This window comes from Salvelinus alpinus, chromosome 18 (assembly GCF_045679555.1).
Source record: "Salvelinus alpinus chromosome 18, SLU_Salpinus.1, whole genome shotgun sequence".
In the NCBI taxonomy this organism is placed as follows: Eukaryota; Metazoa; Chordata; class Actinopteri; order Salmoniformes; family Salmonidae; genus Salvelinus; species Salvelinus alpinus.
This window is the reverse complement of record NC_092103.1, coordinates 8,013,190-8,038,318: the sequence shown is the minus strand read 5'-3', so window position 1 is coordinate 8,038,318 and position 25,129 is coordinate 8,013,190. Positions and strand designations below refer to the sequence as shown.

Below are 25,129 nucleotides of genomic sequence, written 5' to 3'. Positions count from 1 at the left end.
ACTCCACCAAAAGAGGGTCTAAGTCCTGGCTACGATCCAGCTAGTAACTGTCCGGCATCACTCTGAGACACAAAGAGCTCTGTGACTGTGATCTTCCATAGTGCTGTGTGCGTGCGTGTGTGTGCATGGGACTGTAATCCATAGTGTTGCAGGCAGAGTGAAAGTGTCAACTGACACCCATTAGGCCTACCCTCCGACAGTGGCTGCAGACAGAATACTTTGCGGGGTCGTTAAGTCTAAGTTGTCTAACAGAGAAAGTCCCGATGTTGGACCCAGTCGGGTCAAATGGGAGCCATCATGGCAGCTGCTGACTCATAATGGGAGACTCTAGGACTTACTGGAAGGTCTGTGAGTCAGATAGTCACCCCTCCCCCATATTTCCCTGTCTCCACCCTCTCTCCCCTCTTACCCTCCTCTCCCTCAGCCAGTCTCTCCTCTGATCTCACACAGCGGTCTGTCTGTAATCTCACTTAGACAATAACACACAAACGCCACCCTACCCATATGTTTGGTGAGCTCATGATTTTTTCCCTTGTTGTTTTCCCTTGTTGTTGTACACATGTTATTAGGCCATAAGGTTAATAACACAATGTCGTAAAAATTAACAATGCGATGAGAGTTGGTGTTATATTGGTACCACCGTACCATGACGTTAGGCTTACAGAGGTAAATAGTGATGCATTAGATGGTACTACTGATGTGAGTGTAAAATCTAAGTAGATTAGACTAATAAAGCAACAAAACATCACCGTCTTGTGTGCTAAACAAAGTAAACAACCACTCTGGTTTTATTTTAAACTAACTCAACACAGTAAACAACATCTCCCTCTCTCGTCCTCTTCGTTATCACATAACTCAACATCAAGCGTCATCAGGAATAGAATAAAGGTCCATTCTGGAGCGCCATGAGTCCTGCCTGGGTTTCAGCTGAGTGGTTAGAGAGGGGTGTGTGGGTGGGAGTTCAAGCTAAGTGTTTATGGCAGGCAGGAGTCAGTCCGCTAGCTTATGCTGTCAGTGTGTGTGTGTGTGTGCGTGCGTGTGTGCGTGCGTGCGTGTGTGTGTGTGTGTGTGTGTGTGTGTGTGTGTGTGTGTGTGTGTGTGTGTGTGTGTGTGTGTGTGTGTGTGTGTGTGTGTGTGTGTGTGTGTGTGTGTGTGTGTGTTGGGCATGTGTGTGCCTGTGTACATGCGTGTGTGTGTTTGTGTGTCAGTCTGCTTACGCTGCCACTCTGTGAGGGAAGCAGTGGGCCCCTGTGCCCTAGCACCGTGGGAGGAATCCAATCTAAAAGACTCCACCAGGGCCCTCGCCAAGCTCAAGCCTAGCTGGAAGCCATCCCCAGCGAGCAGCGCTGTCAGGTGGCTGGCGTGGGTGTAGGTGCAGTATAATGAGAGAATGTAGCCTATAGGCGTCGCAGGCGTTGGATATTCCTGCATGAACAATGATGTGAGTAAGACTATGATTGAGAGGGGTATGTACTGCTGTAAATGAACACCACCCACAACCTGGGGGCCCACTCTCTATTCTCTGTATATCATCAAATACTGTTTATGTAATATGACTGTTACATAAGAGAACACCCACTGTTCACGGAAGTGCATCACTGGTACTAAAACACCTGTAGCTATCAGGAAACATGAATGCATGTTAGTTTCTGAAGTTCCATTCATGAACTTTCAATGGTCATGGTATATATTGCTCATTTGGCATTTTAATTGATTTATGTCCAATTGCTCTACCTTTTTTATTATTACTGATACTTTAGTCAAATGAATAGGGTCTAAAAGTAGTTAATTAATAGTTTATATAGAGTTTATACTTTTATTATAAATCGTTACTAATAATCAGTTACACTTGTTGAAATTGTGAGATTTTTTGCTTGGTCCCAAAATGTGTTTTAATTGCATATGACTGTACAGTTTTTTTTAAATTCTTACTTTAAAGTATTTTGAAATATAAAAGTTGCAAAGTTTGCAATGTTTTCTTCTAATTTAGACATACGTTTCACACAGTATGTTGTACCACCGCCGATGGAGTGCAAGCATCCTGGCCATATGCCTTTCCACACTCCCTCCAGCAAATCACATTTGCCTTTTTCCTCTTCAAAAAATATTATCATGGAACAGTATCATCCAATGTCATTCAAAGACAATCGATGGATGGGAAACTGACCAATGAGATTGCTCTAACATTTGGATTTTTCAGGTCCTTCCCTGTGATTGGCTTACTTCCATGAAGAAGTATCCGCCTCTAAGCCTCTTATAGGCTGTGTTTCGCGGCTTTCTGCAAGTCATTTGAATACGGCTGGTCGTGGTCGCGGTTTCCAATGACTTCTCATTCAAAGGATCGTGCAGACACAATGGATGGACTTGACGAATAGGAATTTCATCCTCTGAAAACACTGATCGTTATTATTTGTGCGCATTTTGCACTTATTTCCAAGGATAATTTTTGAAGGATTATTTTCTTTCATCTGCTTTTACTTTCCGAAAACGTGGAATCGTTGTATTAGATACAAATAGTGTACATCATTCTATACTGTTACAATTCGATTTTTTTTCTCTAGTTGGGGTAAGTTGATCACAATACAGATGTAGGATCTTAATTTGATCACTCTTTTGTTTCTGTGAATTTGTAGTGTATTCATGGTTTATAAAGGCTTCTAAAGTTTGTAATTTCCACTTTAAAATGCCCTAACGAAAATTGTATTAATTTTCATAAATGATAATCCACATAATAATTCACATTTCCTGTTGCTGCCGGATTATTTCCCTACTGTAGCAAAATGGCTCAAATTAAGATCTGTATGTTCACCGTGAGCCTGATTATTTGTAACAAGGGAACATGCTGGGAATGTGAAACTTTCAAAACAAAAGTGTTATGTAATGCATTTGGCCTATAAATGACAGTGCTTTGAGGGTTGCGCTTTTGAGTGATGGCAAAAACAACGTAACGATGACAGATCTTGACGTTTACAAACAACAACATATTTCCATAATCACCTTTAGCGATCCCAGACACTCATATCTGATATAATTGAATGTGATGTGAAACTTTAAATAGACGGTGTTATTGTTTTTGCTATAGTCTGCAGCATGGCCTGTATAACTACTTGTCTGGCACGCATTAGCCTTCATTGCTCACTAGTGTTATGACTGGGTGGGGTTCAGCCCAGCAGAGTTCTATGAAAGGCTGGCGCTATTCTCATAATACGAGTGCATGAGTCAAGGGTAATAAACTGTACCAGGGGTGTGGGTTGGGTTGTGTTTACCCTGTCTGGGCTACCGTTAGATGGTTACAGTAGACTGGGGAACAGACACAACAGGGTGGGATATGTGTGGGAAGGAGATTTCTAGGCTATGGAACAGACAAAACAGAGTGGGGACAGCATAGGATAGCTGTTTCGTTTCGTAACTCTAGTGTATTTGCTTCTCTATCAGATAGATGAGGTTCTTATCTGTTTCCACGTAACCCTTAGGATCCTGTTCATCCCCAGCCAGGCTGTAGTGTAGTGTCGGCCTCTTGGCCAGTCAGAGAATGTCACTTTCATTCAAATGTAGTCGGCTTTAGTAGGCCTGACCTTTACTTGGTGGGGGGGGGGGTACATGTTGTAGTAATGCTGGTTGGTGATTGCTTGAAAACGTCTATCGCGGGGTAGATCATCAGCTCCTGTTGTCGCAGGTCACCATCATTAATGCTGCCTCTCTGTCTGTCCAGACTAAAGAATAAAGTTTAATCTCTTAACAGTGTTAAGGAAGCCAGCAGGGAGAGAAAAGGGATGTGCCAGGATGGCGGGTAAATGAGACAGTGGCATAGTCAGGCTTATACCAGAATGTAGTAGAATCAGCAGTAGTAAGGACATGAGACAGTGGCATAGTCAGGCTTATACCAGCATGGTGTAGACTTCAGCAGTAGTGGGTAAATACCAGTAGGGTAAGTTATCACACACTGCCAGTAGTTATTACATAAATTATTCAATTTTTTTAAAACATATTTTCTCCCTGTCACACACACATAAACACAAGTGTGCACATGCGCACACGCACGCACGCACGCACGCACACACACACACACACACACACACTCTCTTTCTTGGGGAAATAACATTCAGTTGAAACCATGAAAAATAAAGTGTTTAGTAATGAGTTTAAGAGAAGAACAAAGATTTGACAATGTTTTTTCATATTTTAAATCTCTTTAACAGGTCAATATGCCTCCCACGACACCATGCGCTGGCAAGTTCAGCCCCAGCCCTTACAACAACAACAACAATCTCCACAAATACCACCAGCCCATGGAAGCGAGCTACGGGGACATGTGCTACCATGACAACAGTCTTGTTTCAGGCTCCCTGGAGGCCCTAATACAACACTTAGTTCCCACAGTAGACTACTACCCTGACGTGAGTCTTATCTCTAGTCCAACAAAAACATAAAACATAAACAATGGAATCATACAAACATGTTTGGGGTTATGAAAGGGGAAGTCAATTAAGCTCATAAGGCTTAACTGTTATATCCTTCAAGAACAAATGTGTACACTGTACAGTGGACTACTCCTCTGATGTCTGTTGTTATCTCTGGTCCAAAATGCTCTCTCAGGGCGACTCTAATGACAACAACGAAAACATAAACAAGGGAGTAATACAACCTGTTATGCTGAATAGGCTACAGTTATATTTCGGGTTGTGTACTAAGTCCATACGTTATATTCTTCCAGAACAAATGGGTAGACTCACTCAGAATGTATATATCATTAACTGAAATGACCATTGAACAGCGGGAAATGTGCCATATTGTGCTGGGTTGGTGTCGGGTTGACGACAACATGAGTTGATGTTAACTCTCTTTTTTCTTGTTCTCCATCAGAGGTCGTATGTCTTCACCTTCCTGCTGAGTTCCCGTCTCTTCCTCAACCCGTATGAGCTCATGTCTCGGGTGTGTCACCTGTGTGTGGAGCAGCATAGATCTGGAGACCTGCTGCTGGATAAGGTAGCTAACACACACACACACAGAGATGCATACACACACACACACACACAGAGATGCATACACACACACACACACACACACACACACACACACACACACACACACACACACACACACACACACACACACACACACACAAACAGAGATGCACACACAGACACACAGACAGACACACACACACACACACACACACACACACACACACACACACACACACACACACACACACACACACACACACACACACACACACACACACACACACACACACACTAGTTCTAAACAACCAGGAGTGGACACCACCTCTTCACAGTCTGTCTAACACTGGCATGTCTTTCTCCTTGCTGTCCTTAGATCAGAATACGAGACGTCGCTCCAAAGATCGTGCAGCTGCTGACAGAGTGGACGGAGACGTTTCCCTATGACTTCAGAGATGAGAGGATGATGCGCTGCCTGAAAGAGATGAGCCATCATCTGGCCAGAGGAGATGAGGTCAGTACCCTTATATAACCTCTGACTAACTGACTCATGAGAGATGACAATAGACATGGCAGCAGACATTTCATTGGACCAGTTATGGTTGCATTTGACATCAGACACCTTATTTAGCACATATTGAGCTTGATCAAGGGCGCTGAGTTCATGTTGCCTTGTGCTGTTAGTCTTATCATTAGGTGTGTTATATGTTCACTTGTGTTACGTCATAATATGTGGTGTGTGTTAGATGGGTCATATGTTTTATATCAGCATAGATGGCATAGGAGAGAGAATGCATACAAGTTCACAAGTTGCAGACTTCGATAATGAACTCAGCGCCCTCGTTATATCAGCACAGATACAAATATACCTTGATATGGATTTCTCTCTCTCTTGATGTTGTCTAATATCGGTACTTAAAAAGATTGTTTCCAAAACGCTATATATCCATTTTCAGAAAGGTGGGTAAATGAGCTTTTATTGTTTAAAGAAATTATGAAAGTGATTGATGTGTTTTTTTCACTATCTAATCATGGCATGGGTTCAATGACAGACATGTATTTGTTTAAAATCTATTACTTGATGGTTTCATTTCAGATAGACAAATAATCATGTTTTTTGCTAAATGCTATATTATATATCCCCTTCACTCGCAGAGAAATATGTAACAAGTAACTACATCAAATGTATCAAATAACTACATTACAAATTATACATTTGTGACATCAATATTTAAAATTAGTAGTATGAGATTTGTGGGTAAAACATTTATATTAGACATTTCCGTTAGCAGATGCTCCTATCCAGAGTGACTTACAGTTGGTGCATTCATCTTAAGATAGGTAGGGGAGACAACCACAGATCACAGTCAAATATACAGGACATGAACATCCCGTTCCAGCTAAACAATGCATATATAGCGTTTTGCACAACAAACAAAAAGAAAAATCTATAAATAGTCATATTTTACACACACATGAAGGTGCCCATAAGCAATCATTTCTGATGGGAAAAAAAACCTGTGAAAAATGTGTGGATATAGCATTTTGGACTCTTGTATGCAATGCATAGATTGATCTCTCGCTCGATGTTGTTTTACATCAGTACTCGTGGAGGGCCATGCAGCAGATGACTCAGCGGTTAATCCGAAGGTTGGCGGCCCTGGGTCAGTATGAGGAGGCTATCGCCACACTCAATGCCTCCGCAGCCGAGAGACCCACTGCTCTGAAGACCAAACAGCAGAACGGACAAAGGAGTGACGTCCTGAGCATCAGTGACGATGCTTTTATTCTCGCCCAGCAGCTCACGCACATTGAACTGGTGAGGAGAGAACAGACTGTAGACAGTACTGTATACTGTATTCATGATATGGGGTGTTCAGAGAAGTTCAAACTGAATGGCCGGTTTGATCATTAGAATTTAGTGTTGATTTAGAAGTACCCATGATCTATCAATTAAAGTACCGTACGGTTAGACATACAGTATTGCTTTAGAAATATTTGCTTATTAGAATTCTTCCGTTTCCAATTCTAGGACAGATTGAGTTTTATCGGACCAGAAGAGTTCATCCAAGCCTTTGGTGTGAAAGATCCCCTGGACAACCATAAGGTAGGCTACATAACATTGCCCTCTACCTTCCACATAACATTGCCCACTACCTTCCACATAATATTGTCCACTACCTTCCACTGGTTACATAAGAGACCATCTGTCAGTAATTATGGTGAGGCTACTGAATGGGTTGTGGCTGACTTCATTGTGTAAGTCCATTAAGAGTTATCAACAGAGTACATCACAACAACTAGTCATGAACAGACTGGGAGAAACAACTCTAGCCCAGATATAGTTTACAAGACAAGAAACAGAACTAATTGAAATGCTCCAACAACAACATATCCATCATGGATATCATACTATACAATCTTTTTTTTTTTCAAGTAACCTTGACCTGTCTTTCCCCTCAGAGTTTCTTTAGAAAACGCAAGACCACTAACCTGGAGGCCTATGTAGCTTGGTTCAACAGACTCAGCTACCTGGTGGCCACTGAAATCTGTATGGTGAGTGCTCTCCTTCTTTCTCACTTTCTGTCTCCCGCTTTCTCTCTCTGTCTCTATCTCTCTCCCCGTCTACTGTCGTTCTCTCTCCGTCGACCTTATTTCCCTCTCTCCCTTGTTTCTGTTATCCTTTCCTTCTCACACAGTTCCAATGGTTTTGTGTTTGTCTTCCTTCCTTCCAGCCAGTGAAGAAGAAGCACAGAGCTCGGGCATTGGAGTTCTTCATAGACGTGGCCAGAGAATGCTTCAACATCGGCAACTTCAACTCACTCATGGCTATCATCAGTAAGTTACGATTCTACAATAGAATGCATAGAATTGGAATTTCAGTTCATTTCGCTGAGTCTAAATGAAATTGATCCCTAACCCTGCTCTCCTCTCTCCACAGCCGGGATGAACATGAGTCCTGTGTCTCGGCTGAAGAAGACCTGGAGCAAAGTCAACACGGACAAGTTTGACATACTGGAGCACCAAATGGACCCGTCCAGTAACTTCAGCAACTACCGTACTGCCCTGCGAGGAGCCACCCAGAGATCTATCACAGCCCACAGCAACCAGGAGAAGATAGTCATTCCATTCTTCAGCCTGCTCATCAAGGACATCTACTTCCTCAACGAAGGATGTGCCAGCCGGCTACCCAGCGGTCATGTCAACTTTGAAGTGAGTCTGAGTAATGTACAGTAAATGCATGTAAAAAAAAAAATGCTAATCATAAGTAAATGCTAATCATGACAAGACTTTTACTGTATGGACTGGTTTCCCTCGGCTAAGAAGCATGTTCAGTGGTGAATCTCCATTGAAATAGCTTTTTAGTCTAGAACAATCTGGGTCCAAGAAATTGGCCTTTGGTGTTTAAGTAGCAGGTGAAAAACACATTGTTGTCGGATGATTTTTCATTTCAATGATTGTTCATTTCCTGTTTCTCTATAGAAACTGTGGGACTTGGCGAAGCAGGTCAGTGAGTTCCTGGTGTGGCGTCAGGTGACCTGTCCCTTCGAGAGAGACAGGAAGATTCTCCAGTACCTCGTCACAACGCCAGTCTTCACCGAGGATGGTGAGTGTTGTCCACAGATACATTACATTTAACGTGTCAACTATTTAGAACAGTAGAAAATGTGCACCGCCTCTGGTCTAGTGGACCCTGGCTGTTTGCACGTGTGTACTCCCCACAGAGACCAGGGTTTGTTGTCCACAGTTCCTGCTGTATCTCCTCCCTTTCTAATTCTGTACTGTCTAAATAAAGGATACAACATATGAACGGAGGATGAAAGTCCACTCTCCTATGAAAGTGCGAAACCTACTATAATCTGTACTGTATCTTAGAGCATTGGCTTCAGGGATAGTCATGTTTTTTTTGTCTCTTCTGCAGAGCTGCATTTGGCCTCCTATGAGAGTGAAGGTCCTGAGAACCACATGGAGAAGGACAGTCGCAGGTCTCTCAGGTGTGTAACTTGACTTTATTTTCACCTAACTTTACACTTGGATTTTGAACCTTTATTTAACTAGGCAAGTCAGTTCCTGGTGTGGATTTTGCGCTGATACATGGTGCACTGTTTGTAGTTCAAAACATTATATTATGTGTCCTATGTTGCAGGTCATCCCTGTTGCATAGAGAGCATCGGTCATGAGTGGGACACTGGTCTGGGTGATTATTCCATCCCAGCTAAAGAGGCTCATGGTCGACGGGCTCTCGAAAGATGGGAGAAAGAACTGTTCAAAGCACTCAGAGAAAGGACGCCTCCCTCTATGGCTGAAGAACTGAAGATCTTGCCTCTCGCACCGTACATTGACAGATGATTCATTTGCAACGTGTCTACCCACACAGTATTACAGTTCTTATTTTGTACCAATGGGTCGTAATGGTTACCGATCATTTTCTATGCTTTTCTGAAGGAGTCTTTCTATAGTGTAATGAGCTTGTTGCTGGTTGGCTTGCTCAGTCTTCTTAGAATGTAAGCTATTTCCTTTATGTTATTGTTTTTACTAAATAGTGTGTTTTTGCATATGTTAGGAATGAATTACTTACATATATGTGATGAATCTTTAAAAATACAAAAACAAACCTCAAAACTCATCTCATCTTTGGTGAATGGAATATGAGAATGACTGAATACCCAGCGGTGAATAGTTAACTCAATTTTATTTTTTAAATGTTTTGTCATGTGTTGGTTTACCTTACAGCTATTACTTTTTATAAATGTTTTATGTTAATGTATTCTCTTCTTTTTTTACTATTTGGTTTTGTATCGTGTATGTGTTTATTGTTTGCCCATCCCAATGTGTTACTTATCAGGGTACTCCACATTAAGTTCTTATGTGAAATAAGAGGTATATTTTTTATTTTAAAAGAAAATAAAGAACATTTAAAGGTGATTGTTTTTTCTGTCCCTCTACATTTTTCTCTAGTGCCATCTAGTGTTCACAACTAAGCTTTCCAATCAAGTCACATCCACACTGAAAATATTGTAACGTTGTAAAAAACAAGAATTTATTGTAAAATAATGAGAAAATAAATAGCATACTAAAAATGTCACATTTGACTGAATTGAGAATTTTTTAAAAATATAAACTATTTCTAAGGGGAGAAAATTATTCTTTACATGTAAGCAGACTCATACGTGTTTCAAATAAAATGTCATTGCATTGTTAATGTACATTATAATAATTACATAATAGTTAGTGCATGTGTTTAATTAGTTCCCCATTAGTATCGTCATCAATATGAATAGTATACCTTACTAATGATAAGAACTCACTGAACTCATGTATGAGAGGTCAAGTGACGTGCGAGGTGATGACGTTGTCTGAAGACCTCGCTGCAGATGGAACACTTGAGCCTCTCTTCCCTCTCCCTGTGATGCTGTTGTTTCGCCCCACACGCAGATCCTGTGGCATCCAGCGTCCTCTTGTGGTGAGACCTCATATGCTGCACCAGGTCTGAAGTCAGACGGAAGGAAATGTTGCATTTGGCACACCAGTTCTGAGCCGGCTGGCAGAGGGGCGAGAGTCGTGAGACGGAAGGGGACAGGAGCACCGGGGAGGGGGGGATCGGGACCTGCAGGGGTCTCCCTGGGGTCCAGGGCCAGAGAGCTGCTGGGCTATAGAGAGGGTGCCTCTGGTTCAAAACACCCTGGACCAGCACAGGTCTGTGGAGAGCAGTAGAGGGAGTAGTAATGGAGATTTTAGCCCTCTCAGGCAGGGGGGTAGTCTGGGGAAGTGGAACAGAGCGTGGGGGCTGGGAGAAGGCACTTCTCCTGTTCTCCGAGGCAGAGACTTGGTTGAAGGCAGAGGTGACAGGAGGAGAGTCAGTGGAGGTTTCCTCAGTGCGGGATGGAGATAGAGACAGAGTGTCTTTCAGAGCCTTCTTCTTTGAGTCACTCTGCTCCACTGCTGGGCCACTTCCGGGCTGAATGCTCTGGTTCTGTGGGTTGGATCTGATGTCTTCTGGCCCTGAGGTCTTCAGTTGTGGTTTTAGTTGAGCGGTTCTGTCTTTAGTGAAGGTGCTCCTTATTATATTGGTGGGCAGGTGACAGGTGACCGTGCTAGGTTGTTGGTTCAAGTTCAAAGTACAGTAACCTCTCTCCAGTGGTTCCTGCTTTATGACTAAAGGCTGTGGGCCATTCCTATTCTCCTCCGTGTGTTTCCTTTTGAGGGCACTCCCTGCCCACCTGGTACCAGACAAGCCTGTCTTATTACTGGTATTCTCCATATCCCTGGCTAGATTGTGGAAGTCTGTTGCAGGTTTTCCATCCTGTGGACTTGTCTCTGGATGGCTCAGTTTAAAGGCAGGAATGGGAAGGGTGCCAGGTTTCACATGGTTGGTGTTGTCTTGACCAGGTTTGGTGGTGTGGCTGTTTGGTTGTCTCTGTGTGCAAAGGAATCTCCAATGTGCCAGGAAAGGGAACTCAGACTCAAAGCCCTGGTTGCAGTTTGTACATGTGTATGGACCAGCACCTGGTTACAAAGATGAATATGGATTAATATCACATTATTCTGCCAATATTGCATGACATAAACCTTTGCCAATACTCTTTGAATTGTACAAACATATTGAGAAAATCTAGTTTTAATGTTTAATATTTAATTGCAGTCAATAGTTAAATCATAAAAATTGCTATGAATAATATATATCCATATATTGTAATACACATTCATAGAGTATGTATACCTTTGCTTTGCATCTGCAATGGGTTCAGTAGAAGAAGCTTGGCAAGGTCTTTCCCATACCACACCAAAAGCTCCTCGTCCTTCTGGATCGTCCTGAGGGCTCTAAAGAACAGTTGTCCGTTCTTCACATAGGCCTCCAGGTTCTGTTCCTCGCTGCTCCGGGCTGACTGGACGAGCCGCAGCCACATCGGACCGTCAGTGGGCATTTTGTGCGCTGAGGTGTCCACCTGTGTCGCCAAATAGAAACCGGTCTTACAAAAACATGTCAAGCACAGCATTTGGCCAACAAAGTTTCGATACATTTTAGACATTTAATCGGGCATGAGAAACTGCCCCCAGCCAATCGTTTGGAACACATTAGTTTAAGACGCATGGATTTAAGTGCATGTTCTCACCCTTAAAATGTATGGTGCCGATCTTCTGTCCATAGACTTGAGAGCGATGAAGGCGATGCTGTCATAAACAGAGGTGTGATTAAGCTCACATGGTCCAAAAACTGCGTGTTCGGGAACGTCGCAGGTGGTGTGGACGCGCGTAAAAATGTCAGTTATCCATCGTTGCGCAATTTGCGCCGCTCTCGCCTCCAGGATCTCCTGAGAACCAGATAACATCAGAATTCATATAATTAGGCTGACAATTAAGAATAAATCATTTGTTTGAATAATGCCCCCCAAAAACGTGTGTAAAAACGCTCTAAATCCAAAACAATACTTACCATTGCAAACAGCTGACTGGTGGTAAGATCTGCGCTTCTCTTATTTGCACTATCCCTGCTTGTATTATACAGTGTATTGTGCCTTGTAGATGCCCACCAATACTTGCCATGGGACTGGTCGACTGGAGGAGCTGGTTTTATAGTCTAATCTAATCTTCACAATGAGATTTGACAATTCTCCGCCCCTCCTTTATCCTCTTGTTAGATGGGTGACATTAATGATATCTGACAATCAGAAAGTGTCGGTGCATGGATGGACAGTCTGGATGGACAGTCTGGATGGACAGTCTAAAGAGGTTATGGGTATCAGGGGCCAGCCAGTGCATGCATGTACAGTAGAAGCCAATTTCTATTGGATATTGAATTCATGACATTTGGTAAATAGGGACAAAATATAGTGGATTTAGGTGACGGCGGGTCATGTTCTGGTGTGCAAGCATGCCCCGCCGCCACGACGATAAACGCGAGTGTGTGTCGGGTAAATGGAGTGATGCACTTTTCTGTATCCTCCTCGGGCGACAGATAAACCTTGGCTCATTGATGGGTTTACAGTGGTGGAATTCACTCCACACAGTAGCCTATTGAGCAAATCCCACATTGTTTGTCACGTCCACAATGACAAGGACACCAGAATCTGTCGAATTTCAGTTTTCAAACGAAACAATATTTTTTATTTCAGTCTGTTTACTTAAAAGTCAAATCCACGTTTTTCTATGGTTTTGTCTATAATTCATTGTGTGTCAAGCGCAAATAAAGTGTGGTTGTCGAACTGAAATAGTCCCATAAGCTATTCATATTTAACAAAATATTGTGCCACCTGCTGTCTCCCCGCCCACTGTGCTGGTGGTGTAGTTACAGGGTTTCCCAGACTCTGTCCTCGCGTCGTCGTCCCCCCCCCCTGTGTGCACATTTTGGTTTTGCCCTAGCACTACACAGCTGATTTAATCATCAAAGCTTGACGATGAGTTGGTTATTTGAATCAATTGTGTAGCGCTAGTGCGCGCAGGAGGGAAGGGTCCAGGAAGAGTTTGGGAAACCCTGTGAGACTAGTGTGCAATAGGGTTCAAAGGCGCGCAATAGGGTTCAAAGGCGCGCTTGTTCGACTCTCCTGCGCATGCTCACTTCAGATGAGACGGTACTGTCACAGTATCAGCGGTAATTCTCTAGGAGACACGCCCCAAATAATTTTATTCTCTCAATTCAGACAATTAAACAGTTACCCACAAGTGTCAAGGACGATACATAGTATCTACAAAGACACACAGTAACATGTCGCGTAAATGTCATGTTAGTTTATTTTCGATTTTGTCGTTGGAAAATCAGGAATCAGTCTTGAGTCCTGTTTTATCCAGACGAAGAAAGCGCATGTGAGGTAGTCTAGTCTAGTCAGTGGTGGTACAGTACGATGTGCAAACTCAATGAGGATTTTTATTTTATCAAGGCAATGATCATCAACGGACAGTGGATTGCACTCCTGCTTACCTTTCTAATAGGCCTAAACACATTATTTTGTAATACCGAAGAGGCATCTTGCCATGGAGCTTTTGATATTTATTTCGTTTTAGACAGGTAAGTAACGTTATAGCCTACAGACTACATGCAAGATGTAATTGATATAAAAGTTAAGTGTTTTTTTATGGTAAAGTAACTTGAATCAACACGATTCTATAGAATCTATCAGGTGTCAGATTGCACTAGTCAAGCATTTTCTTATCACGTTTTGTGTGTAAAATACTCCTGTAAATAGTATTTAAATGACTCGAGTTCTATTTCAGTCTGTCTAGTCCTTGTAAGGGTTTGTTTGGTTCTGGTTCAGGGAGTGTTTCTGACTGCTTTACAGGTCTGGGAGTGTGCATGATAACTGGGGAGAGATCTATGAGTTTGTGGAGCAGCTCACCAACCGCTTTGTGAGGTAAGTGAAGTAAAGTCATACTCTCAGGTCCAAGTTCTGTGTATGAGGTGACATGAGCAACTTGTCTTGAACACTATACATCACTGTCCATCAATACTATGGCTAACTTTACAATCTGAATCATGAAACAGAAGAATGGGCCCCTTTTTAGTCAAATAATGATTTACCAAGGACATATGATATTTACACAGTGAGGAATCAAGTTAGTAGTTAACACACTCATGTGAAAGTGGGGCAAATCCTTTTCAAGCAGTAGCCAATAGGCATTTGATCAAATGTAGCTCCACCGAACACTTGGATGCAGTTTGTGGGATTATTTTAAAATTTAATAGTGGGGTACTAAATTTAACTCCAGAACAGTTGTCTGAAACAGCTGGTTGTGGTAACAACTGTGCATAATTGTAATTTAGGAGAGAAAGGGGTTAGCTCCAAAGGGTGTAGGGAGGGATAAGTTGGCCTACTGTAAGTGAAGTCTTTTAAATACAAAATGACTAGTAACTTCTTGGTGTTTGATCCCATTCCTTGGTCTTTTTCTGTTTGTTTTAGTCCTAGGATGAGAGTGTCCTACATAGTTTTCTCATCTAGAGCAGAGTTGATTCTACCACTAACTGGAGACAGGTACAGACACACACACTCTCTCACTTGTCACAGTACTAAGCATCTCTCTCTCTTTCCCTCTTCCCCCTCTCCCTCTCATCTTTCTCTTGCTCTTTCTTTCTTGCTCTCTCTCACACACACACAGGCAATTAACATAATTTCTCAGATAGAATCTCTTTGTAGATATGAAATAGATGAAGGCTTGAAAAAGTTAAGCAAAATCAGACCGGCTGGTGAAACGTACATGCACGAAGGCATGAAGGCGGTAAGCATTTTCTATTTGAATCTATTCTATATTTTTTGTTGTTGGACTGTTTTTTGTTGTACATTAAAACATGGCTTCCCCTATGTAGGCATCAGAGCAGATGAAGGCCCAGGTCACACGGTCATCCAGTATTATCATAGCTCTGACTGATGGGAAACTGGAAGTCTATCCTTATGAACTGACCGTAAAGGAGGTAATACCATTATACTAAACAGTGATGAGTAATAAAATAGTACTTGCTGGAAGTGCTTTGACCTCTGACTGGTACACAGCTATTTTCCTCTCTTTTTGTTGAAGGCAAACACTGCCAGGGAGTTTGGTGCTAGAGTGTACTGTGTTGGTGTGAAAGACTTTGATGAGAGCCAGGTGAGTGTTTTTAGGGATCTGTTTTATGCAGTGCTCTCGCCTTTCTGTCAATTGAAGGCTGCATAAGCACACGTGAAATACACACACTGCAATACACTATTTTGTTTACATTGAAATCTCTGAACACTGCCAAAGTGAATCCATACTGGAACTACTAATGGGTACCATAATATTGGAAGAAAAATGAGCGTACCCGTTTTATGATTTGATCGTCTGTCTGTCTTAGAGAGCGATAGCAGTCTGGACAGGAAGTTAGTTGTACTCTAATCATCTAATTGGATCGTGCCAGCCTGCTTCCTCTTATGGTTTCATTACATTAGATCAGCCTTTGAAACCAGAAGGGAAAACATCAACAGAGGGGGAAAAGGCTGTCTTGTAGATGTACAGAAAACAGAGGGAGAGAGTAGTGGACAGACAATGAGGGAGAGAGAGTGCTATGTTGTACGTATATGTGGAAAGACAATCTTTCCGATGTTGTGTAATATCATATGCTTTCCTCTTGTACCCACAGCTTGTTGACATTGCAGACAGCAAAGACCAAGTATTCCCAGTGCTGGCTGGATTTCGTGCACTCAAAAGCATTGTGAATTCGGTCAGAATAATTACATACAACAATACGTCAAAATAAACGTCAAGACACATACAATGTCATTAACGTGATCATTATTTCTATTTTTCACAGATTTTGAAGCAGTCCTGCACAGAAATATTCAGGATAGAGCCCACTAGTGTTTGCGTAAATGGTACATTGCAAAGCTCGAGTTTGTTGACATACCGATGCCAATACTATTATTGGGTAACACTGTTATTTGTTTGTGCCTGAAAATCCTGACATTGTGCCCCTCTATAAAATTGTAGAATCTTTCAACATCGTCCTGAGAGGATATGACTTCACCCGTGGCAGGAGCCAGGATGGAGTGATCTGCGTTCTCACTGTCAACCAGAGGACATACAGTTAGTATACCCCAAGCTCCATAATGCGGCATGTTCTGCATTCCAATATTGACACACCCCTACCTACTGTAAGACTGCAGATTGACAATAACCCCCTCAAGCGCGTGTTCATACTACATTCGTTCCTGTTTACCAGACGCCACCGTCGTTTTGTAGCTGTACACCCAACGGTGCACTTCAGTCTTGTTGCTCAGGATGCAGTCTACTAAATGTCCCCGTGAAGTAGTCACACTAATGAAGTACTGAGGGCGTGTAGTGAATGTTGTCTTTCAGAGAGAACAGAACAGTGTCTTATTTAGTAGGGTCAGGGAACATTATGCAGCTAGCTGAGTACATGGAGCTGGTATCTGTCTTATTGCTTAATATAGAACACAACACACAAAGTCTCTTCACTGAGAGGGCATTGAGCTCACCCAGTGCGCTCGCTCTCTCTCTGTCGCTCCTCTCTCTCTCTCTCTCTCTCTCCCCTCCCCCCAGATGAGAGGCCCAGTGTGGTGCAGAATGGCTATTTGTTGTGTCCAGCACCAGTGCTGCATGAAGTCGGACAGTAAGTGCTGCACTCAATTCTCTCCTCTGAACTTCCTCTATCCATAAATGGCCAGTGAGCTACTGAGCGCGCTCAGTTGGGCAGATCAAAGGAATGTCATGTTGTTGGTTGGTTGCCGTGAGAGCTGAACCACACAGCAACCCAGACTCTCCACAGTCAGCGACTACACACACTTCCATTCAGGGTGGGTAGTGTGTTCGACGGGTAACAGGTGTTCATCGCTTTATAAAAGCAAAAGAAACAACTTTAAATGATATAAAAATATAATAAAAGCCTGGTGGTGGCTGGAGAATGGCAGCTGTTCATCCCTAATCCATTACGGGACTCTGCCTGGTTTCTTCATAAAATGTGACCGAATAGGCTGAACCGATGTGTAGTGGTGAGACACACCAAAATGGTTTGGCACACTATCATTAAAACAGCTTAGAGGAAGACGTCATATGTTAGACTTTGTGACCCAGTGTTCGTTTTTACCCTGTCCACCAGCATGCCTATTTGCTATGGCACAGTGCCTTGGCATTTCAACGGTTGGTCTGCCAGACCGATACTTAAATGAAGTTTGACCTACATTGTTAGTATCTCTCTCTCGCCCTCCCTATTTCTGTCTCTCTCACACACACACGCGAAGCAATAATATAGAATTGTGCTGGATTTTCTTTTGCCTCACGATAGATCGATAGATGTGCTGATCAGCTTGAACAACGGTCAGTCCTACATCTCAAGCCCGTTCACTATCTACGCTACAACGTGTGTGAGTATCGGTGTCACAGGTCACACCAACACTCAGAACAAAACTGCCTCATTGTCCTTACATAGAGTTTGCTCCGTCCTAGTCCACCAAAGTCTAGCCTGATGAAGTCTGTGATATAATGTTAGATATGAAGTCGCACATCATCTGATGAAGTCTGTTTCGTGAGCTGCTTTGTTTTACAATGTCTCCTGTTGCAGTCTGATGGGACAGTGGTGCTGGTCCTGATCTTAGTTCTACTCCTGCTGCTGGGTCTGGCTCTGATGTGGTGGTTCTGGCCGCTCTGCTGCACTATTGTGAGTGGTTCAGCCTCCTCCAGGACCGGCTGTATTTTCCGGTAGTAAGGCAGGGAGAGAGTATGAGTTAATACAGTTGTAGATAGAGATGTCAGCACATAGTAATTAATTGTTGTATAACTGCTGACTGTTTTATACGGTACATGCTACAGGTGATCAAGGACCCCCCTCCCCGTCGCCCCCCTCCTCCTCTACCTCCTCCTCCAGTACCTGTGAGTGCTTAGATTCTATGGTAGTATTCTTAGAAGTGACAAGTGTTTTATGTCTTTCTCGTCACACCATTGTAGAGTAACTTTAACGCCCCGGACTCCCTCCTCTACTACAGGAACCAGAGGTAGACCCTCTACCCAAGAGGAAGTGGCCCATGGTGGATGCATCATACTATGGGGGAAGAGGTATCGGAGGAATGAAACGCATGGAGGTACAGTTGAAGTCGGAAGTTTACATACACCTTAGGCAAATACATTTAAACTCAGTTTTCCACAATTCCTGATATTTAATCCTAGTAAAAATTCCCTGTCAATTAGGATCACCACTTTATTTTAAGAATGTGAAATGTCAGAATAACAGTAGAGAGAATGATTTAGTTCAGCTTTTATTTCTTTCATCACATTCCCAGTGGGTCAGAAGTTTACATACACTCAATTAGTATTTGGTAGCATTGCCTTTAAATTGTTTAACTTGGGTCGAACGTTTCGGGTAGCCTTCCACAAGCTTCCCACAATAAGTTGGGTGAATTTTGGCCCATTCTTCCTGACAGAGCTGGTGTAACTGAGTCAGGTTTGTAGGCCTCCTTGCTCACACACACTTTTTCAGTTCTGCCCACAAATTTGTTTTATAGAATTGAGGCCAGGGCTTTGTGATGGCCACTCCAATACCTTGACTTTGTTGTCCTTAAGCCATTTTGCCACAACTTTGGAAGTATGCTTTGGGTCATTGTCTATTTGGAAGACCCATTTTCGACCAAGCTTTAACTCCCTGACTGATGTCTTGAGATGTTGCTTCAATATATCCACATAATTCTCCTATCTCATGATGCCATCTATTTTGTGAAGTGCACCAGTCCCTCCTGCAGCAAAGCACCCCCACAACATGATGCTGCCACCCCCGTGCTTCACGGTTGGGATGGTGTTCCTTGGCTTGCAAACCTCCCTCTTTTTCCTCCAAACATAACGATTATACTTGCGTACTATTGTTTGTACAGATGAACGTGGTACCTTCAGGCGTTTGGAAATTGCTCCCAAGGATGAACCAGACTTGTGGAGGTCTAGATTGTTTTTTTTCTAAGGTCTTGGCTGATTTCTTTTCATTTTCCCATGATGTCATCCACAGGTACACCTCCAATTGACTCAAATTATTTAAATTAGCCTATCAGAAGCTTCTAAAGCCATGACATAATTTTCTGGACTTTTCCAAGCTGTTTAAAGGCACAGTCAACTTAGTGTACGTAAACTTCTGACCCACTGGAATTGTGATACAGGGAATTATAAGTGAAATAATCTGTCTGTAAACAATTGTTGGAAAAATTACTTGTGTCATGCACAAAGTAGATGTCCTAACTGACTTGCCAAAACTATAGTTTGTTAACAGGAAATTTGTGGTGTGGTTGAAAAACAAGTTTTCATGACTCCTACCTAAGTGTATGTAAAGTTCTGACTTCAACTGTATGTCTGAATGAGTATTACCCCATTGAACTATAATACATTTTTATATTTGGGCTGTACTATATCTTGACAGCAAATTGCGTCACTTTATTTTGAGCGGTGTTAGTTACTCTAAAGTTCTGAATGGTTATTTTGTGCTAAAGGAATATAAACGGTATAAAATGTGAAATAACCTGCTGTAATCTGTGTTTTAGGTTCGTTGGGGTGAGAAAGGTTCCACAGAGGAAGGTGCACGGCTCGAGAAAGCCAAGAATGCGGTGGTCACAATGGTGGAAGAGGAGGTGGAAGAACCTATCATTAGAAAACCAATGCCTCAGAGACCACCCCCTACTTATCACACCCCAGAACAGTCCAAATGGTACACGCCCATCAAGGTTAGTCACCATGCTTTCAGAGCCACATTGACAATGGCTGTCAGTAACTGGTTTTGTATATTAAACCAACGAGTTGACTCTTATTTTATCATCACTTTGTTTCGTTGTTAGGGGCGTTTTGATGCGCTGGTGGCGTTACTCAGGCGACAGTATGATCGAGTTGCTGTCCTGAGACCAACAGCACAGGACAGGGTAAGGCACCCCCTTGTATAATGTACTCGGTCAGTTTACTTCCAGTTTACTTTCTGAATTGTTTTCCTAAATTGACTGAAAATGGAATTGACCCTAACCCCGATTGCAACAAACTCATGAACAAAGAAAGAAAGGGAGAAAGTGACATACTTAACTATCTCTCTTCTGCTTGGTCAATGTTGCCCAGTTCACACGTTAGTAACCTTGTCTGGCTCATTAGTGGTCCGAGCAGACATGCTCATCAGTGGAGAGGGGATGAGGGGCAGTAAGGGAGAGACAGGACATGACGGGTCAGTTACCACTCTGTCCACTGAGAGGAGGTGACAGCTTTAGCCATTAACTGTCCCCCCATACCCATATGGGATGGGGGATGGAGGGATCCTATAGATGAGTGATGGAGAGAGGAAGAGAGTAGGGATGGATGTCTATGTTTGTGAGACTCTGACCCCCTAATGCCTATTAGCACCATTATTCTCTGTGAGGCCTCTGGCATGTCACAGCTCACTACAAGATAAAGAGCCGCGCAGGGCTAGATGTAAACGAGGATGGGGGGACAAACAAGGGGCAGCGTGTGACCTCTGTCCTCTTAACCTCCCCGTCTGTCACGCTGTGTTTGTACTTACTCTGTCACGCTGTGTTGGTGTACTGTAGTACACGTTCATTAAGACGCTGGACTAGGCGTACATTGCCCTCTCATTAACGGAGGTGGGGGACGCTGGCCAGTATCTTTTTACTGAGAAAGGTGGGGGTGGGTACCCTCTGTAATTGGTGTTAATGTGATTATACTGTACTAAATCTGTAAATTGCTGTACTGAATTTGATAAATGTTCTATTTCTTGGATAAATTGTCAATATAGCCTATGAATCAAGGCATAGGTACACAATTATCTTCTGTTTTAAGCAAACACTCCCTAAAACATATTTGATGATATATTAGCTGTGATTTCTGGTGGATGGTTTTAGGGGGGATGGTACCTGCTCTTATCTGACTGGGCTCATGATGGTGGCTCCCTTCTTGACAGAATGGGAGTGGCTGTCTGTTCAGCCAGTAATGCTCTTACGCTTGATTAGTTTGATTGGCTAATAATGATGTCGTGACAACTCGCCGGCCCATTCGCCATCTCCTCCTTACCCATTACAGTCAAAGCCGGCTGCCTCAATTGAGTTCAATTATGATCAATTATTGTAAATGTCAACTCTATGCAGTGTTGTCAAAACAATTTCCATGCTATGTCACGTATATAGTGACTCCATTTATGAGCTCCTTTTGTAACTGATGTACCTCATTTATCTGAGATACATCAATCCATATATGGTGGTGGCTAATGGGTACATACACTACCAGTATAATATTGAGGAGAGCTGGTTTGACATGGTTGCTTGTTCTAATCTTCATACCAGTGGAGAGCAGGTCTGAGCAGTCTGCACCGTCTACGGAAGAGGCAAGCTGTGAGGCATGAACAATTGAATACCATGTACCATTGTTCATGAGAATTAGGCTGATGTGGGGGTGGGGAGGTGTTACAACTAATGAAATATAGTATATGTTAGGGAAGGTCTATACTGTATATTTTCGGATAAATATAGAATACAGTAGATACATTTAAGCCTAACTGGTCGCTATTGTACAAGAGAATGTGTTCTCAATAACTTACCTCTTAAAGTAAAAGGTTTAAATGGAATAAGTAAATAATACAGGAACTGCCTTTTGTTTTGTTCAGGGGCGCTGTATGAATTTCACCCGAGTTCCCAGTCATTAGGTCAAACAGTAATCTTTGGACTATGAGGCTATGGAGAGAACAGGGCTATGGACCACATGCCTAAACATCATCAATGTGCCTCTCTTTGGACTTATTGTTTGTTTTTATGTCAGCTTTATTTATCCAGGTTTGTCTTTGGATAAAACAAACGTGTTTGGCAGCATTTAATAATGTTAGCTTGCTTACTTGCTATACAATCCTCATGTCACGGTTTAATTTAATGTAATTTATGTGTAACCATAGATCAAAGAACATGTGGTAAGAGGATAACTGTGTTATTGAGTGCCTTCTTGTGTCTTTTCTTATCAAGAATGAAGTGTATTTTGCTTTTCTTTTTTATTTAAGCTCTGTTCCAAATGTGGTGTTGTAAATAAATACTTTTTCAAAATTCTGTGGAAACTTTGAGGGTTTCAATTTCAACTAAAACTACAATGGGTTAATATTATTCCAAAACTACAGGCTAATCTCTTTCATGTTGTTAAATAATGTAATATAATCACATTGTTTATCTAATCCCTTGACCTAATGCTTATTATACATTAAAAAAAAAAGAATTCAAGAGAGAATGTCAGATCAGACTTTTATTTTCTAGAGATTTTTAGGGGGAAAGACTAAATAAGAATTATAATTTGATACATTGTTTATTTGCATATCATAAAGTGATCTCAAGACAACTAAGGACAAAATCCTATGCCAAAATCGAAATAATTGATTTGACATGATGTAGCTACATTTGCACATTTAATATTAAACAGTACACCTACATTTTCTTATAGGCTGAATCGATATATTTTCATCAGCTAATTTGTATCGACATTTTCGCCATCATTACAGTCTATGCTATGATTCATTTGCCTATCTGGGTCATTTCCATAATTTTCATCATATTCATATGGGCCACAAAAACATTCTTTAACTGCTGTTCATAAACTCCTATTTTATAGGCAGTTTCTAAAGTGCAGAGAGGGGTTCTTTGGGCACATGTCACAGGGCTAAATGTAATTGTATTTTCTGTGTAATTTCCTATAGCTCGGTGGTACTTTCAGAACGGCGTTTTTGATAGTGCACGGAAATCCGCCAGGGAGGTGGGAGAGCAATGGCGGAAGCAGAAGTAATGCTCGATTCTGTTGGCCCTAGTGAAGATAGAGGAAATTAGTGGAATACTGGAACATAAGAATGGAGATATTGTAAAAGGGCTACAGTTGTAACTCAAGATAAGCCTCGGAATGATAATGCCCCATTCCTTGTTGGAGTGCGATTCACGTTTGCTGTCACAAAGATGGAGAAGTGGAGTCAGTCAGAATGACCAGGAAGTGGTATGATGTTGATTTCATGTGTCAAAAGAACAAAATGAGAACGCACAAATTATCGAAGCATGAAGTAGAATGCTATGATAATCGGAGTAGGGCACCGGTATCTTATCCGGCGTCTCGATGGATATGGAGGCTTCATAGTTTAAGATGAACATGTCAAGAATAGTTGATTCATGTCACTTAACCTGCACTGTGAATGGAAAGAAGGGGGAAAGACTTTGTGTTATTGATGTTAAATCAAGAAGTTCTCCTGACCTGTATAAAGCTGGGATATATGAGATATGTGGTGCGAGCTTATGTACAAAACCCACTTCAATGTCATAAATGTAAAATGTTTGGCCATGTTTTTGAAAACGGAATATCATTGTTGAATCAGTGAGGATGCAGTGTTGCAATTGTTCCAGAGTTCCCGTGGTGCCCTGTTAGGGTGGAGGAGGTCAAAGTAGGAACGATCAGGGCTGTTGAGGTGTCCTATGCAGAAGCTGTGAAAATTGTCAAAGCAGCAAGTAGATGATGTCCAACAGTCTGTGGATGTCAGTCAGTTGAGAGATCCTGAAATACTAATCGTGAAGGTTGATTTTGTTTATTGTGCAAGTGATTAATTGTACAGGACAAACGAACAAAACATCTAAGAAATTGGAAATTGTGAAAGTGGCTAAAAGGTTCTGGGATCTCCTGGATTTCATAGCAGAAACTTTGTAGGGAATACTGTCTGAAAATGCTTCCCCCTTTCAGGCTCCAGAGCCTGTGTAGGGATCTGAGTACATTTTACCAAGTGAAGGAGTACATTGACTTTTGTTTCATTTTAATTATTATTAACATCTTTTTTTTGTATCTCAGTTTTACCCTACCCAGCCAATAAAACATTTAAAGAGGCAGAGCATTTTTGTTTTGTTAATGGACTAGCTAGGCTAGCCAGCTGAGCATAGTGTAGTAGTGTCATTAATTTATATTATGAACTAAAAGCTTGCTAGATCACAAAGTAAGGACTATGTACTGTCGATGACACCTCGTAGCCATCGATAGCATGCAACAAAAGGACATTTTATCTCTGCATGATTAATTCTGCATTCTAGCATGGAAGCTATCGGCAGCTAGCATGCCCGGCTAAATTAATCCAATAAACTGGCTATTACCCAAAGCATGTTGACTTGCTAATTTTATTAGTCATAGTTTCAGATCCTCTTGTTAGTCTTTGCTATTGTTACAGGTCCCCGTTTTGGGACTGGTGCAGCAGAAAATAGTTAATGTAACACAGGATAAATTATGAAACAGGAGAACATGACTTCTCTTTCAAAGGTTCTCTCAATTATTGTATTCAACATTCTCTCAAGTGAAAACTGTCTTTTCATCGTATTTCAATGTTTTCTTTTGTTTTCTTCAAAGTGTATTTAATAATCTGTCTCATAAATCCCTGACATATTAAACATACATCAATTTACACATCAAAAATATTACATTCCAAATCTTCAAATTCTTTACATTTATACCCGAAACACATTTACTCTTAACTTTAATTCACCTGTTTAGGTTATACCGTTAATTATGTAACGTTAGTTGACTGTTCCCCACTATAGCCCCATAATAGACTCCAAAACATGAAAGCCTTTAAAGTCTGGTATAACTCAATAGAAGTTTACTTTATACCCATGCTAAAAATACATTCACCCAGTGTAAGGGCTAATAGAAAGACCAGACTATTTCAACTGACATGAATGCTAATTATTGGAAAATGTTTGAAC

The 25,129-nt window shown here is 41.8% G+C and overlaps 3 protein-coding genes across 3 annotated transcripts; 2 read left to right on the top strand and 1 right to left on the bottom strand.

The window, feature by feature from the left end:
* The first annotated feature begins 2,283 nt into the window (after positions 1–2,283).
* On the top strand, positions 2,284–9,890 carry LOC139543641 (ras-GEF domain-containing family member 1B-B-like). The gene is made up of 12 exons (XM_071349928.1): positions 2,284–2,566; positions 4,200–4,397; positions 4,864–4,986; positions 5,341–5,478; positions 6,568–6,783; positions 6,997–7,071; positions 7,428–7,520; positions 7,700–7,802; positions 7,906–8,177; positions 8,448–8,571; positions 8,887–8,959; positions 9,112–9,890. The coding sequence occupies exons 2-12, from the start codon at positions 4,206–4,208 to the stop codon at positions 9,143–9,145; spliced, it is 1,443 nt and encodes a 480-aa protein (XP_071206029.1). The 5' UTR covers positions 2,284–2,566; positions 4,200–4,205; the 3' UTR covers positions 9,146–9,890.
* Positions 9,891–10,177: 287 nt separating this feature from the next.
* On the bottom strand, positions 10,178–12,542 carry LOC139543642 (PR domain zinc finger protein 8-like). Its single transcript, XM_071349930.1, has 4 exons — positions 12,400–12,542; positions 12,080–12,277; positions 11,686–11,911; positions 10,178–11,471 (listed from the first exon to the last, which is right to left on the bottom strand). The coding sequence occupies exons 1-4, from the start codon at positions 12,400–12,402 to the stop codon at positions 10,279–10,281; spliced, it is 1,620 nt and encodes a 539-aa protein (XP_071206031.1). The 5' UTR covers positions 12,403–12,542; the 3' UTR covers positions 10,178–10,278.
* A 1,075-nt stretch (positions 12,543–13,617) lies between these two features.
* Positions 13,618–22,465, top strand: LOC139543640 (anthrax toxin receptor 2-like). Its single transcript, XM_071349927.1, has 17 exons — positions 13,618–13,968; positions 14,240–14,311; positions 14,858–14,929; positions 15,092–15,173; positions 15,262–15,366; positions 15,471–15,539; positions 16,051–16,131; positions 16,222–16,282; positions 16,398–16,493; positions 16,971–17,040; positions 17,713–17,791; positions 17,989–18,084; positions 18,237–18,296; positions 18,410–18,505; positions 19,943–20,122; positions 20,234–20,314; positions 22,036–22,465. Exons 1-17 carry the CDS (start codon positions 13,805–13,807, stop codon positions 22,072–22,074), a joined length of 1,503 nt encoding a protein of 500 aa, XP_071206028.1. The 5' UTR covers positions 13,618–13,804; the 3' UTR covers positions 22,075–22,465.
* Positions 22,466–25,129: the final 2,664 nt, after the last annotated feature.